This window comes from Oncorhynchus mykiss, chromosome 16, assembly GCF_013265735.2.
Source record: "Oncorhynchus mykiss isolate Arlee chromosome 16, USDA_OmykA_1.1, whole genome shotgun sequence".
Taxonomy (NCBI): Eukaryota; Metazoa; Chordata; class Actinopteri; order Salmoniformes; family Salmonidae; genus Oncorhynchus; species Oncorhynchus mykiss.
The window spans coordinates 58299655-58316236 of NC_048580.1; the positions used below are offsets into that span (position 1 = coordinate 58299655).

The window sequence follows — 16582 nt, forward strand, 5'->3', positions numbered from 1 at the left end:
TTCCCCATTCATTTGTGACCCATAGGGACCGCTTCTGTGGCCACTGCGTTTGGAAGATGACATGCCTTGTAATCGGGTGTGTTGGGCTGTCAGCTCAGGGTGCATGATCTTGCCAGCATGACTCAAGTCTGCCCGTGAGCCGCTTCCTGCGCTTGTGCATCTACTTCAGTTGCTTGTATGATCTATTTTAGATTCTCTAGCCCAAGGATGTGTGTGCATCCTAACAGCAGATAGCCAAGGAAAAAAGAGGGGTAGGGGGGGTAGATCATGTTCAAATCATCTACAGGCAATCATGCAAATTCCCCGTCTGTGGTGCACTCAGGGATGTAGATAGCAGAGCAGCCCTACTTCCTCATCAGCCACAGCAAATGTTTAATTATGCAAACGAGCGAGATCTCTATCAGCCCTTTGCACACGCCAACATGTAGGCTACACATATGCCAACGAGTCATTTTAACCTTTAGAATTTCAACTGATGTATGTCTTGACCATGTCTGAGAGCGGGAGTCCATGGTGGTGCAACGATAGTAGGAGACAGGGTCAGAGGACCGGTCCTCTTTGTCTCTACTGCAGATGTCACACACTATGCAGCCTTCGAACACTGAAGCAGCCAGGCCTGGGTTTGGCTTGACCCTGAAGTGTCGTTCTGATTTAGACCCTATTCTCTGTGTCTGCTACCAATGTGGCCTGATGGCTGTGCCACCATGCAGGGGATTCGCCATACTCTGTGTGTCTGCCATTTGGGTTTTTACATACAGAGGAGAAATGTGGATCTTCCTCTTCTTCCTCTCCTCTTGTCGCAGTAATCCCTGGGGAGCGGGCTTCCTTGGAAGGCTTGGTGTAGTGGGAGCACTGCGGTGACATTGTGTTGTTTCTATGGTTGGGTCTAATCTCGTGGAGGCAGGGGTCTATTTATTTATTTATTTTTTTATTGTTTGAGGGGCTTTAGAGCAGCTTTGAGCCTGAGGGGCGAGAGCACAGAAATCCCAGGGATCTTCTCCCAGTAAGAAGATGTGGGTTACAACGAGGGGTGTTGGGCGAATTCAAAATTGCCATAACTAGAGGGGCTTTGGTTTCTAGGCTACATAGAACTGTCTAAATCCATTGCCCCCCAAAAAACGAGGCCATCAGAAAGATGCCGCTTGAATGATAAAATCGAACAATAAATGTGTTAATCCTATACATTTTCCCACTGCACGCTTGCTCGCTGTTTGACAAAAACATCAGCTACGATAAAGAGCAAAATTAAACTATCTCTCCAGCAGCAGCAGTATCAAACACAACCCCAGAGCTGGGAGAATGACACCTTCAGTACTTTACCTATCTCTCATGCAATTATGCTTTGTCACCTGCATTTGTTTCAGTGGAAACCACATGTAAGAATAAATAATATGAGAGATGAGAGATGTTTCATTCAAATCAGCCTTCCCAGAGTGATGTACATTTTCTTCGTTTAGTCTCTGGGGAGTGGAAGGAGTTTCATGGTGACGTCTGTATCGTGGTTAATTACTGCCATCTGGTGGGTGAAGATAGAATGTGTGTTTGCTCAAGTCAACATCATTTATTTATATGATTGAGTCAGGAATAAAGATACCATCATTTAGAAGCAGTCATGGAAACCCTATAAAACAGTTTTACTACGATTGCCACCCGAGTCAGCGACCTCACAGGGAAAACTTATGAGCCAATTTGACCCTTTTTACTGGGAAAAATCCCCCAGAGTAGCTTCTCCAAACAATTGCAAAAGACAGAACCATTAAAAGGGAGGGTGTAACCCCACCAACAGCAAGAGGATAATACAAAACAGATGTTGTGGTTGTGTGACACGCTGTTTTGGTCTTTCAGCCAAAGCCTACAGTTATACATAACACTCCTGAGATGTAAAATGTAGCCTATGTCATGACGTATGTCTCTGTGATCCCTACTAGCATTTGAAAAGAGGTTAGTTACACACCACAAACTGTAATTACACAAATATAATATAGTTCATAACATTACGATATAAAGGCTCAAATAAATATTCAACAACAATTTGGTTCACCAGGCAGAGTAAATTAACTTCAATTCAAATCAGTTTGCCAAAAGAGGACACAATTCTGTTCTTGCAGTTTTGAATAATATATTCTCCTGAAAAACCCCATCCCTCTTAGAGGACAGTGTTTGTGGAGCTCCCTCATACTCTGGCTTCCTCTGTGGCCTTTCACTTTCCACTGACTGACCACAGCTCCCCCAACGCAGTTCTCCTCTGACATTTCTAAATAAGCAGCAGCATTATGAAGTTTGCCAACACCCTGATGGTCAAATGACAGGGTTGTGATTGGACCAGCATCAGCCTCCAGACTTCACCATGGGCTGATTCTACTCGGTAATACTGTTGTGGACCAAACAGGCCTAAAACACCCTAGAAACTCCTGCCTTCAACTGCCCCATCCCACTGGCCCAATTATTCATGTGAATTAGACACATTTTTCTTATTCTTGATGTTCAGACAAGGGACTTGCTTTGGAGATTTATGTTCAACTTCCTAACATTATTTCACTGAAGAGGCTTTTAAAATGATGGGGGTCTCTTGTTTAGACAGAGATAGTGTTTAAGACAGAATGATCATCCCTCCCTGACAGCACTGAGAAACAACAATCACACAGCACAGCTGTAACTAGTTACTGTATGTTACCACCACACCCATGAGGCCAAATACAACTTTATTTATAAAAAGTCAACCCAGAGCTGCCTCTGTGGCTGGTTTCATGGCAATGGGCTGGGTCCTGTGCAATATGTATAAATGGCCTCAAGTCTGAATCACATTGTTGGACAAGGTTTGGTGACCCAAAACAAAAAAACATTCACATACTGGACTGTGATAGAGCATTTAAAGTTTATTTAGGACAAATCAAGTTAAAAAAAAAACAGTGGTATATTCTTCTGGAGAAATAAGACCAAAAATGAACAAAATACAGATTAACAAACGGTCTAAGGCAATGCAGTTTCCCATGTTAAGAGACAAGTGGAGGAGTTAGTTCCTGCAACTTGTTGTTTAGAGGCACAAGCAGTCAAATACCAATTAAATAACGTTGGAACATTAAACCCCAACATATCACTGAGATTCAACTTGTGATAAACCCTTACAGTTCCACTGTGGTACAGAAACAAGCAGAGAACCTGCAGCAGTAATGTCACCCTGACATCATGCCAAGAGAGCCTTATTCTTAGAACGACTGGTGTTCCTGCACTTATCAAACCTCAGAACTCTGGAAAAAGATCAACTTTTTTGATAGATACAAATGTATGGTTAGAGGATCATGAATATCCAATGGCTACATATCATGAGTACATTGTTCTGTTAAATTTTCTCTAGGATCATTACGCACGGCGCAATGATAGTCTTTCGATATCAAAGTAAAAAATAAAACGGGAATATGAGTTTATATAGTCATTTTCAAAACAGTGTAGAATATAGGATGCAAGTAAATATAATATAATTTTTTCACAAAGAGCTGACTAAAACAATCTCAATGCACTATACAATTTTCTATCAGTGTTAACTCATATGTTTACTAAAGGAAATGGAAAACACTACAGAAAGGTCATTCATCCTCAAACTGCTTCTATAAAGAACTTTAGATGTTCTGCTACTCCCCTTGATTATGTTAAATGTTTTTTAAAGTCCCATACAGTTTACACTATAGAAACACCACAAATGTAGGAGAACCTATCCCTCTTTCCTCAAAGCTTACTCTTACCAGATCTTATTTTAAACAACAAAAATATTAAGCTGGGTAGTGATGGTGGAATGTTCATGCCAAGGCTTTCGTTCAAGGCCAGCCATGACACATGTGGGTGAAGTCATCAGCATTTTCATTTAGGGGAAATAAACATTACATTTCCAAAGTGAAGAATGTCAAGTAGACATGCTCATTGAGAGTCAATTTAACAAAAGAAAAGTTAGTCAAAATGTATTCAACAGTATTCAACTAAACATCAGATTGGAATAAATAAAACCACAACTAAACGGCATTATGGTGAAAATAGTCAACTCTAAGACAGGACTGGTCTACATGTTAAATGTTGACTATTCAGTCATGCGTCTATGCCAAAGCATCCCGTACCAACCACATAATAACAACGTAGACTATTATACTGCATTCAGACAGCCTTGCCAGAGGCTGCGATTTGTAGATGATGCTAGTGTATACATATTCTAATGAAAATCATATACAAAAAAATATATTGAGTACGACTGTACCAGCAGTAAGTATTTCTAAAATGGTTACTGACAAAAATAAATTCTGAGGGTAAATAGAATAGAATAACAAGGCTTATTATAATAGATACCAGCTATTTGAAACATGCATCTCGGTAAGCAGAATACTATAATTATTACTAACTGTATCTACGAAATAAACTAGTGAGTACTAGAAGAACAAAAAGATAAAAACAAAAAATGTAAAGTTCACAAAAGAGAAAGTTAGTCCAGTTCTGAATAGTTGGAGAAGAAAAGAGAGAGAAAACATTGTGACCAGAGGGAGACGAGAGCCTTGATAGCATTACAACTGTTAGTATTGTTAAAACAAACAAAAAAACGCACTCTTACAAATGTACTGTATGCTCCAAATGAAACAGGTATGCTGTTACCACCACCTCAATCTAACACATAATAGTGCAAATCAGAGCTGGCCTTCCTTTCCAACTAAAAACACAGGGTCACGTGGAGAGTTAACGGAGATGGCAGGAGGATGAAAACAGAAGAGAAGCAAAGCAGATAATGGCTTTTTGTTTGAAGCAGCAGGCAAGTTCTTTGGTTAATAAGAAAGGCATGAGGGAGTTAAGACCGAACGGTATGCCTTCTCAAAGGCCAAATGAATTGGTCATTTTGGGAATCTCTGTCAGGGTAAGTGTTAAAAATATATCAAATGATACACCTCAAATAAAAACAAGCTGACAATACGGGTCCTAGAGAGCTCCTCAAATTGATATTTCTGCTTTCAAAATGAAGAATTTGAACACTTGGACTCAAACCAAAACTACCCTATCTGAACAAATGTATCAAATCCTCCCAGATCGGAGTGTCAGTCAAACAATAAGAGCAGGGAGAACCCCCCAAGGTCTGTAAAAGGCCAGCTTTGGTGTATAATACAGTATTAAAACTGGAAATTCATTGTCTTGTCTAGCGTTGTTCTGAGCTCAGGGAAGTCAAGCTTGACAATGAATGGTATAGGGAGGTCAATCGGTGCACTTGTCTGATGCCACAGACAAAGAAATGGCTGTGGTTCACCATTCAACAGTGAGGGAGGTCCGGCCAGTGTTTCAGGAGTTGGCCTCTGGACTGTGGGGGTGTCCCCCCGGCCCCTTGGACTTGATCTGGAGCCAGGTCTTCCCCAGGGCCTTGGCAAAGTGGTCGTCCACCGAGCCTGTGATGGACACAGAGTTGGAGACGGGCTCGGGCTCCTTGTAGTTCTTCCCCAGGCTGCGGCGGAAGTGCTCCTCGATCACAGGGTCGACCGCAGTGTTATCTGGGATTACAGAGGAACGGAGAATAAATCAACATTTTAAAGTGTGGCATGGTAACAAAGATAAAAATTATATAAAATTTATGCACAGATTTATCACGTTAGTAAGGTAATGTGGTGATAAACATTTACCATCAGCCCTCCTCTGATCCATGGGTGGGCTGGGGCTGTGAGACTTGTGGCAGTGAGACAGGTTGCAATTGCGATTGCTTGCAGGAGCACAGGTGATCACAGAGGGACGATTCTATAAGATATAAACAAACACGTTAGCGACACACAATACGAGACTGTATGTAAGGCGCAACTGACCAATGCATGAATGTATTTCGGAATTGTCAGAATTACCTGTGGTCTGTCCACAGGGCCGGGCATGGTAGGCCTCTCTGTGCCACCCAATCCAGAGTCTATGCTGTTTTTAGTCAGAGCCAGAGGCTGGTCCATCGCATAGGAGGGGATGGAGTCATACAAGTGGTTGCCATGGAGGCCGTTGGAGGAGGAAGTGATGCACTCCACGGGGCTGTGGCCGAGGATCCAAGGGTCGTTGCGGTTGTCTCCGCCGGCAGGCTGTCCCCTTGTTAAAGAGAGGACAAGTGGCAGATTACCCCCGACAGCCAGACACAGACCACCAACTGCTCCAGTTATTCATAGGCCACTTTAAATCAACCACGCCTTAAAGTCAGGAGATTGGGCCTTACAGACTGTCACTTAATGAGGGTGCAAGGATTCAGTGCATGGAATTTTTAAAGAGCAGTAGACAGTGTTTACTTACGACACGCTTGTCTCTTCGACACATGTAACTACGCTGAACAAGAAATATAAAAGGCAACATGTAACGTGTTGGTCCCATGTTTCATGAACTGAAATAAAAGATCCCAGAAATTTTCCAGACGCACAAAAAGCTTATTCCTCTCAAATTGTACACACATTTGTTTACATCCCTGTTAATGAGCCTTTCTCCTTTGCCAAGATAATCCATCCACTTGACAGGTGTGGCATACCAAGCTGATTTAACAGCATGATCATTACAAAGGTGCACCTTGTACTGGAGATAATAAAAGGCCACTCTAAAATGTGCAATTTTGTCACACAACACAATGCCACAGATGTCTCAACTTTTGAGGGAGCATGCAATTGGCATGCTGACTGCAGGAATGCCCACCAGAGCTGTTGCCAGAGAAATGAATGTTCATTTCGCTACCATAAGAACGCCAAATTAGGGAACTTGGCTGTACGTCCACCCAGACTCACAATCACAGATCACGTGTATAGTGTTGTGTGTGCGAGCCGTTTGCTGATGTCAACGTTGTGAACAGAGTGCCGCATGGTGGCGGTGGGGTTATGGGCGGCAGGCATAAGCTACGGACAACGAACGCAATTGCATTTTATCGATGGCAATTTGAATGCACAGAGATACCGTGACGAGATCCTGAGGCCCATTGACATGCCATTCATCTGCAGCCATCATCTCATGTTTCAGCATGAGCTGAAAATGTCCCAGTTATTCCATGGCCTGCATACTCATCAGACATGTCACCCATTGAGCATGTTTGGGATGCTCTGGACTGACGTGTAAGACAGCATGTTCGAGTTCCCACCAATATCCAGCAACTTCGTACAGCCTATGAAGAGGAGTGGGACAACATTCCACAGGTCACAATCAACAGCCTGATCAACTCTATGTGAAGGAGATGTCGCGCTGCATGAGGCAAATGGTGGCCACACCAGATACTGACTGGTTTTCTGATCCACGCCCCTACAGATGCATATCTGTACTCCCAGTCATGTGGATTCCATAGATCAGGGCCTAATGAATTTCAATTGACTGATTTCCTTATATGAACTGTAACTCGGTAAAATCTTTGAAATTGCTGCATGTTGTATGCTGGACAAAAATAGAAACACATGCACACTCCTCGTGTGTACAATATTTATCTGATTTTCATGCCAGCAAATGTTTGGATGCATTTGACATTAAAATATTGTAATGTAAAAAAATATATATTTCAAAGTACGTAACGATAGATTAAGACAGACATGTTTATACTTACAGTTGAGCAGCAAACAGTCGACTCATTTTGGTCATGTGGTTGTTGTCACAGTCAACGCAGTCGTCTACTTGCTCCTCGCCATACTTCCTTTTGCTGGGGCAGATGGGGGGAGGACCGGTCCTCATGTTGGTCATTGGAGAGGGCAGCGACGGCATCCTGGACTCACCTGTGAGAGAAGATCCAGCTGTAGAGAACACTCTGTTTATACTTTGCATGCAAACCAAGGTGGTCATGTCTCAATAATGTAGAACTACCGAGTATTCAGAACATTTTAAAACACTAAATCAGTAATAATAGGAGTTTGCCATGCTCCCCCACGTGATCTAGTTACCTGCTGTGACCATTACCAGAGAAATGGGGACTAGAAAAGGTTTAGTCGATTAAACTCAAATCCACGATTTACGATGGAGTTGAGCGGCAACTAGTGTGGGGGGACTGGAGCTCCGACGTAGTTTTTAAATCAGAAACGGCTGATTTACGCACCCAAAGAATAGCCCACAATTACACACATTGTTCTGTGTAATCACGGGATATTCTTTGGGTGCTGAAATCAGTAGCTAGTTTTTGATAAAAATCTTCAATAAATGTGACATTGGAGCTCCAGTCCACCCACAGTAGTCGCCACTCAAATCCATTGTAAATCCTGGAATTGAGTTTAGTCGGCTAGACAAGGTTTAGCTTTACCTTGTCTGTCAAGCCTTGCAGTCACACTAGCTAGGTTTCCATCCAATTGGTGACAGATTCATGCAAATATTCTAAAAAATGGATTAATAAAATGTGCAAATTCTCCTACCAGAGATGTGTTTCCATCAAAATGACTTCTTGCGGATGACGTGATGACATAGTGCACGTAAAAATGTTCTGAGCTTAAATTGCTATGTACCGAATACAAGTTAAATGGGTTTCCATCTCATTTAAAAATATATATATATATATATTTTACCCCTAATTTCGTGGTATCCAATTGTTAGTAGTTACTATCTTGTCTCATCGCTACAACTCCCATAACGGGCTCGGGAGATACGAAGGTTGAAAGTCATGCATCTTCCAAAACACAACCAAGCCGCACTGCTTCTTAACACAGAGCACATCCAACCCGGAAGCCAGCCTCACCAATGTGTCGGAGGAAACACCGTGCACCTTGCGACCTTGGTTAGCGTGCACTGCGCCCGGCCCACTACAGGAGTCGCTGGTGCGCGATGAGACAAGGATATCCCTACCGGCCAAACCCTCCCTAACCCGGACGCCGCTAGGCCAATTGTGCGTCGCCCCACAGACGTCCCGGTTGCGGCCGGCTGCTAACCCAGAGTCTCTGGTGGCACAGCTAGCGCTGCGATGCAGTGCACTAGACCACTGCACCACCCGGGAGGCCCTGGGTTTCCATCTCATTTTAACCTTACTGATGGTTTTGTCACAAAATTAAAATGTGGTTATACACTGAGTATACCAAATATTAGGAACATCTTCCTAATATTGAGTTGCACCCCTACCTTTTGCCCTCAAAATCTCCATTCGCTGGGGTATGGACTCAACAACGTGTCGAAAGTGTTCCACAGGGATGGCCCATGTTGACTCCAATGCTTACTACAGTTGGATCAAGTTTGTTGGATGTCCTTTGGGTTTTGGACAATTCTTGATACACACAGGAAACTGTTGAGCATGAAAAACCCAGCAGCGTCGCAGTTCTTGACAAACCGGTGACGCCTGGCACCTACTACCATACCCCGCACTTAAATCTATTGCCTTGCCCACTCTGAAATGACACACATACACAATCCTTCTTTAACCTGTCTCCTCCCCTTCATCTACACTGATTAAAGAGGATTTAACAAGTGACATCAATAAGGGATCATGGCTATGTCATGGAAACCAGCAAGTGTTCTTAATGTTTTGTATACTCAGTGTATATCAAATGTGCCCACTCTAGTATTGGCTCTAGCCAACAGCTTGCAGATATGGAACGCTATTTGACGCGTTAAATAAGCTTTTAATTTGACACGTGAAATAACACACTTCTATTAGAGAATGTTGTGTGTGCTGAATTTGCACGTGCAAGCCAAGCGCCACCACTACTATCAGTAGCACTGTCAAAGCTGTACATAAGAAGTCTGTAAACAAACACACACCATACACGAACGATGTGTTTACAATACCACGTTGGTAATAAGGCATTTGTTCGACCGCTTTAGCTTGGTACCCATATAGCACCAACACAACTAACCTGAAAACAACGAGCAGTAGAAACTGCAGTCATTTTCATCAATCTTAGAAATGATTTAGGCATCCTTGTGAGTAAGTAATAGCTAGGTAGCTACTTGTTGTTCACCTACTGAAACTGAACTTCAGTTCATGGAAATACATAAAAGGTCCCCTTTTCAGGACCCTGTCTTTCAAAGATAATTCATTAAAATCCAAATAACTTCACAGATCTTCATTGTAAAGCGTTTAAACACTGTTTCCCATGCTTGTTCAATGGACCATAAACAATTACTGAACATGCACCTGTGGAACGGTCGTTAAGACACTAACAGCTTACAGACGGTAGGCAATTAAGGTCACAGTTATGAAAACTTAGGACACTAGAGGCCTTTCTGCTGACTTTGAAAAAGAAAGATGCCCCGGGTCCCAGCTTATCGGCGTGAACGTTCCTTAGGCATGCTGCAAGGAGGCATGAGGACTGCAGATGTGGCCAGGGCAATAAATTGCAATGTCCGTACTGTGAGATGCCTAAGACAGCCATACAGGGAGACATGAAGGACAGCTGATCGTCCTCACAGTGGCAGACCACGTGTTAACACCTGCACAGGATCGGTAGATCCAAACATCACACCTGCAGGACAGGTACAGGATGGCAACAACAACTGTGTTACACCAGGAATGCACAATCCCTCCATCAGTGCTCAGACTGTCTGCAATTGGCTGAGAGTGGCTGGACTGAGGGCTTGGCTTGTAGGCCTGTTGTAAGGCAGGTCCTCACCAGACATCATCGGCAACAACGTCGCCTATGGGCACAAACCCACCGTCGCTGGACCAGACAGGACTGGCAAAATGTGCTCTTCACTGACGAGTCGCGGTTTTGTCTCACCAGGGGTGATGGTCGGATTTGCGTTTATCGTCAAAGGAATGAGCGTTACACCGAGGCCTGTACTCTGGATCGATTTGGAGGGTCCGTCATGGTCTGGGGCGGTGTGTCACAGCATCATCGAACTGAGCTTGTGTCATTACAGGCCATCTCAACGCTGTGTGTTACAGGGAAGACATCCTCCTCCCTCTTGTGGTAGCCTTCCTGCAGGCTCTTTCCGACATGTCCCTCCAGCATGACAATGCCACCAGCCATACTGCTCGTTCTGTGCATGATTTCCTGCAAGACAGGAATGTCAGTGTTCTGCCAGGGCCAGTGAAGAGCCCGGATCTCAATCCCATTGAGCACGTCTGGGACCTGATGGAAAGGAAAGGGAGAGGGCTAGGGCCATTCCCCCCAGAAATGTCTGGGAACTTGCAGGTGCCTTGGTGGAAGAGTGGGGTAACATCTCACAGCAAGAACTGGCAAATCTGGTGCAGTCCATGAGGAGGAGATGCACTGCAGAACTTAACCTCTAGTGACACCCCATCTTGTGAACGGGACCGTTGTCATCATCTGACACCAATTAGAATAACGCAACGGACATAAATATTACTAGAAAATATTCCTATTCGTGAAAATCACAAGTGAAATATACTGAGACACAGCTTAGCCTTTTGTTAATCACCCTGTCATCTCAGATTTTCAAAATATGCTTTACAGCCAAAGCTAGACAAGCATTTGTGTAAGTTTATCGATAGCCTAGCATAGCATTTTGTCCAGCTAGCAGCAGGTAACTTGGTCACGGAAATCACAAAAGCAATCAAATGAAATCGTTTACCTTTGATGAGCTTCGGATGTTTTCACTCACAAGACTCCCAGTCAGATGTTCCTTTTTTCCAAAAATATTATTTTTGTAGGCGAAATAGCTCTGTTTGTTCTTCACGTTTGGCCGAGAAATCGCCCAGAAATTGCAGTCACGAAAACGGCGAAAAATATTCCAAATTAGCTCCATAATATCGACAGAAACATGGCAAACGTTGTTCATAATCAATCCTCAAGGTGTTTTTCAAATATCTATTCGATAATATATCCATCAGGACAATTTGGTTTTCCAGTAGGACAGATTGGAGTAATGGCTACCTCTGTATTTTACGCGAGAATCTCTCTGGGAGCATCAGGTGACCACTTGCGCAATGTAGCCACCTACGGGGTATTCTTCAACATAAATGCGTAAAACTACGTCACAATGCTGTAGACACCTTCGGGAATACATAATCTGGTTGATAGCCCATTCACTGCTCAATAGGGACACATTGGAACGCAGCGCTTTCATAACACGAGGCACATCCGGATTGGATTTTTTCTCAGGCTTTCGCCTGCAACATCAGTTCTGTTATACTCACAGACAATATTTTTACAGTTTTGGAAACTTTAGAGTGTTTTCTATCCTAAGCTGTCAATTATATGCATATTCTAGCATCTTGTCCTGACAAAATATCCTGTTTACTACGGGAACGTTTTATTTCCAAAAATGAAAATACTGACCCCCTAGTCACAAAAGGTTATTAATGCAACTGGTTGCCACACCAGATGCTGACTGTTACTTTTGAACGCCCTTTTGTTCAGGGACACATTACTCAATTTCTGTTAGTCACATGTCTGTGGAACTTGTTCAGCTTATCTCTCAGTTGTTGAATCTTGTTATGTTCAAACAAGTACTCACACATTAAGTTTGCTGAAAATAAACACAGTTGACAGTGAGGACGTTTCTTTTTTTGCTGAGTTTAGCTAGCCAGCTACTTAACCCTGTTGCCCAAGCTAACGTTATAAGCAGCCAGCTAGCTTCATCTGGCTAGTGAGGCTCGACCGGACCGGGTTGTGGTGTGAAGCTAGCCACAATAAGGATTAGGCACAAAAGTATAACTTGAGGTTTACCTTCAAAATAAAAGTAGCTCTTTGAAAGTGACGCAGAAGGTTACAATTGGTGGAATCGTGACATATTTAGACTAGATAATATTAAACAAGGTTGGAATGTGAAGCAATGAAATGGGGTATCAGTCTACTCGGTGACACCCACAGAACACAACTGTGAAGAGTTTATGCAAATATTAACTTTGTAGCGCTAATCGTGGGACTGTGACTGTGTGAAATCACCTCCACAGTCAGCCTATTGTGTGTATTGACATTCATTTTGCAATGTACATCTTTACACAAGATATTTTTTCCCAAGGTCCTCCTCAGAGTTATCAGACTCCAAAACTCAGTATTATTTTTCCTCATGAATAGTGTTCAATGCACATAGTAGGTTGACAATAAATGTGGTTCAAATCACAGATCTTCAGATTCCCGCAATAAGAGCCAAGACGCTAATGCTATCTGGATGTCAGAGTAGACTGATACCCCATGTCATTGATCCACAATCCATAGGTAAGGCTGTACAGTGAAATAAGTATGCCCCCCAATGCAATGCTAAAGTCTAATACATCCAGTGTGATTTCAGCAGATTTGTCAAATTTAACAAATTGTCTTTTACTGATTTTATATAACAACATTCCAACCTCGTTTAGCATGATCTATTCAATTATGGCATAATTCTACTATTTTGAATTCATTTGCATCACTGTCAATGACATACTTTTATTTTGAAGGCTAACCGCAAAGTCCACTACTGTGGCTATTCCTTATTATGGCTAGCTTCACATAGATGGGTCTGACCACCATTAATCAAATAAAAACTGTCTTGTAAATTATGGTTATTTTAAATGACGACAACTAGCTATATAGTTAGCAAGCTAACTATTGCTACTGAAACAGATGTCGTGTTGCTATGTGTTTGGGGAAGAACATTGTTTTCACCCATCAGCTAGCTAGCTTTTTTATGACCAGCACTGTAGGTGCGCGCGAGACAACTTTACCAGCGTCATAGCATATGTATTGATGAATCCTTGTGACATATGAAATACGAGTCAGTGTAATCAATGTGTAATAACTACGTAAAAAATTTATGAAATTATTATGTGACGTGCAGTCATATTCAGATCCTGATTGGTCAATAAGCTTACCTGGCACGTCAAATAGTGTTGTTTGAAACGTCAAACACAATTTGACGTGTATCTTTTTTTGACACGCAAAGACCCAAACGGCGTTCCATACGCTGATACAGTGGGGTATAGCCTACGTGAGATTATTATGGACAAAATAACGACATTATTTTAATTTGTCAAATGGCTGCCAAGCATCGATCATGTTCACCACAATAAGACCCGCTCCTTTATTGGAAAGGAGAATAAAGATGATCACCTTACACTTTCACCATCCATTGAAGTTGAGAATTTGTTGTTAACTGACTTGCCTAGTTAAATAAAAAGGTTAAATAAATGTTTTTACATAAAAGTTCATCAGAATTTATTTTATCTGTATCCTAATAAACTGCATGTGTTCCCGTGTTGTAGGACCACACAACATGCCATCGCGTGACTCCAAGTTTACTTCGATATGATGGTTATTATATCAACATTTTCACCGCCATTTCTCACATAATTAATTTTACAGACAATAAGATCCCACATTGTCATGCGTATTTTGTTTTACCGACAAATTTGCTGTTTCAATCATCAGGCCTGTCTTTACATGTTTTATCCGACATGTACTTTACTCGAATAAGAAGGTTGGATGGAGACCTGGTTAGAATTTTTTAGTGGTTACCAAACTAATCCAACACATTCAATTGTGCTTTTAATGCTAGTTAACTAAACACACGGTATGGTTTGTTATGGTGATAATGGATTGATCAACAAATAATGGGGGAAGCCATAGCATAGATAGCTGGCTAACGTTAGCTAGCAGTGGTGTAAAGTAGCCTACTTAAATAATAAATACTTTAAAGTACTAAGTTACTTAAGTCGTTTTTTGGGGATATCTGTACTATTATTACATTATTTTCACAAATTTTACTTCACTACATTCCTAAAGAAAATAATGTACTTTTTAAGTAACTTTGTAATGTACTTTTTAACATTTTCCTGATATCCAAAAGCACTCGTTACATTTTGAATGCTTAGCAGGACAGGAGAACACCCCTACTGCCTCTGATCTGGCGGACTCACTAAACACAAATGCTTCCTTTGTAAATAATGTCTGGGTGTTCGAGTGTGCCCCGGCTATCCGTAAATTAAAAAATAAATTAAAAGAGTGCCGTCTGGTATGCTTAATATACGGATCGTTGGCTACTGTAGTTAGTTTGCCACTATTGGCCTATTTATTGCCTTACCTCCTTACTTCATTTGCACACACTGTATATATTTTCCTATTGTGTTATTGACTACGATTGTTCATCCCATGTGTAACTGTTGTTTTTTTCGCATTGCTTTGCTTTGACCAGGTCGCAGTTGTATATGAGAACTTGTTCTCAACTGGCCTACCTGGTTAAATAAAGGTGAAATAATAAAATTAACGTTAGTGACTAACCATCAGCTAGGATTAGGCCGATAACAGATTTAGCTAGCTATTGAAAATTAGTATCTTACCTTCGTAGTGTAGTCTCCCGATATTGTTGTTCATTTTGTCCAGGAACTGATAGTTCAACAGGTCCATTCTCGTGAAAACCATTTACTCGTACTGGCTACTTGCTAACATCAAAGTTAGCAGCCAGCTAGCCAGCTAGCCAGTAAGTGTCCGTCCTAGAATATAATATAAAATATTAGCTAGTAGCTAGCTAAGGTTAACCAACTAGCTAGCTAGGTAAAGATAACGTTCGATTACACGCGTTGTTGTACCAAATACACAACATTGGCTAGCTAACGTTATAGCTAATAGTTTAGCAACCTCTATGAACTAGCTAGCCAATGCATCCATGTCAAATGGCCCTCTTCGCCTGTAAACATTGGATAACTGGCTAGGCTAGCTAGCTAACTACCGTGGTAGTAAGCTACTAAGAAACTAAACTAGTACAAGCAGATAAAGTTAGCTAAGAAGCTAACTCACTTTTTCAAAGTTGGTAAAAAACAAAAAATACAAACTTACAATGTGTTCGAGGTCCAGATCAGATGACCGATAGTCAAAACGAACTGTAGATAGATGTTCTGAAAATCAGTTGGCTGGCTCCATCGGTATTATATATTTTTCCGCAAACAGTTTTCAGACAAAAGGGACGTTGCGCCACATCTCAGACTCAGCCTAGCTACACAGTGAAGCTGCTAACCAAGCTAGTTAGCTAGCCAACTACCCCTGGTGACTGACTATCTTCTCTCCCACGACCCCGTTCAATTTACTGCAAGGTTCTGTGCGTCAGGCCCGACTGAACCAAGGGGCCACACAAAGGGAGGACTTTGACAAGCAAGAGAGATGTACAATCTTCCGTAACGCTTCACTTAAAGCAAATAGAATATTTTTCACTTGAAGCAAATATTTTTTTCCCCTGAGAGATGATTGTTTTTTGTATTTAGATTAGTGATAAACCTAGTGATTGTTGAGTTTCGACATCTGGGGGGGAAGCTGTTTTAAAACATTGTGTCATTTTCTATGTTGAGTGTTTACAGTGAATATTGAGCACACATTTTACTCTTAAAAATGTAATTTCTGATATAGGGAGTTCCCATAATTTTTTGGTGTTTCAAACATTTCGCAATGGAAATTGTTAAAAACCTCTGCTTGAACCTTTATTTTTTTGTTTAAAATCATCTTTATTAAAGCAATTTTTAACATTTTACAAACATAATAGGTTCAACCATATAATTACAAATCTGTTTTCACATCAATACATGGGTTCATTATTAGGCTACTTAACATGATTTACATATTTAATAGTGTCCATGTACATTTTTGTAGGTCAACTTGTTTTTTTTGGACAGTAACCCGGCCTAGACTCCCCAAGCACATAGGAAGGATCATATTCTCTGGAAGGATAGCACCTTGAGAGGAACCAGACTCAGAGGGGTCTGCACTATGGATGGTATGCAACTCAT

The 16582-nt window shown here is 41.7% G+C and overlaps 1 protein-coding gene across 3 annotated transcripts; it reads right to left on the minus strand.

The window, feature by feature from the left end:
* Positions 1 to 2856: 2856 nt before the first annotated feature.
* Positions 2857 to 15990, minus strand: LOC110492410 (transcription cofactor vestigial-like protein 4). Of its 3 annotated transcripts, none has more exons than XM_021566702.2 (6): positions 15638 to 15990; positions 15146 to 15298; positions 7556 to 7739; positions 5853 to 6078; positions 5640 to 5751; positions 2857 to 5510 (listed from the first exon to the last, which is right to left on the minus strand). In XM_021566702.2, exons 2-6 carry the CDS (start codon positions 15225 to 15227, stop codon positions 5305 to 5307), a joined length of 810 nt encoding a protein of 269 aa, XP_021422377.1. In that variant the 5' UTR covers positions 15228 to 15298; positions 15638 to 15990; the 3' UTR covers positions 2857 to 5304. The 3 variants fall into 3 exon arrangements, with proteins under 3 accessions (XP_021422377.1, XP_021422376.1, XP_021422378.1); XM_021566701.2 differs by having other exon boundaries at positions 15642 to 15986; XM_021566703.2 differs by having other exon boundaries at positions 7556 to 7721; positions 15642 to 15977.
* Positions 15991 to 16582: the final 592 nt, after the last annotated feature.

Bases quoted from the DNA above. Each gene is read 5' to 3' on its own strand.
- LOC110492410 (XM_021566702.2), bottom strand. From the start codon at position 15,227: ATGGTTTTCACGAGAATGGACCTGTTGAACTATCAGTTCCTGGACAAA. The intron at 5,752-5,852 runs GTAATTCTGACA...TATATCTTATAG, and splicing joins GCCCTGTGGACAGACCACAG to AATCGTCCCTCTGTGATCAC. The intron at 5,511-5,639 runs GTAAATGTTTAT...CTGTAATCCCAG, and splicing joins GGATCAGAGGAGGGCTGATG to ATAACACTGCGGTCGACCCT.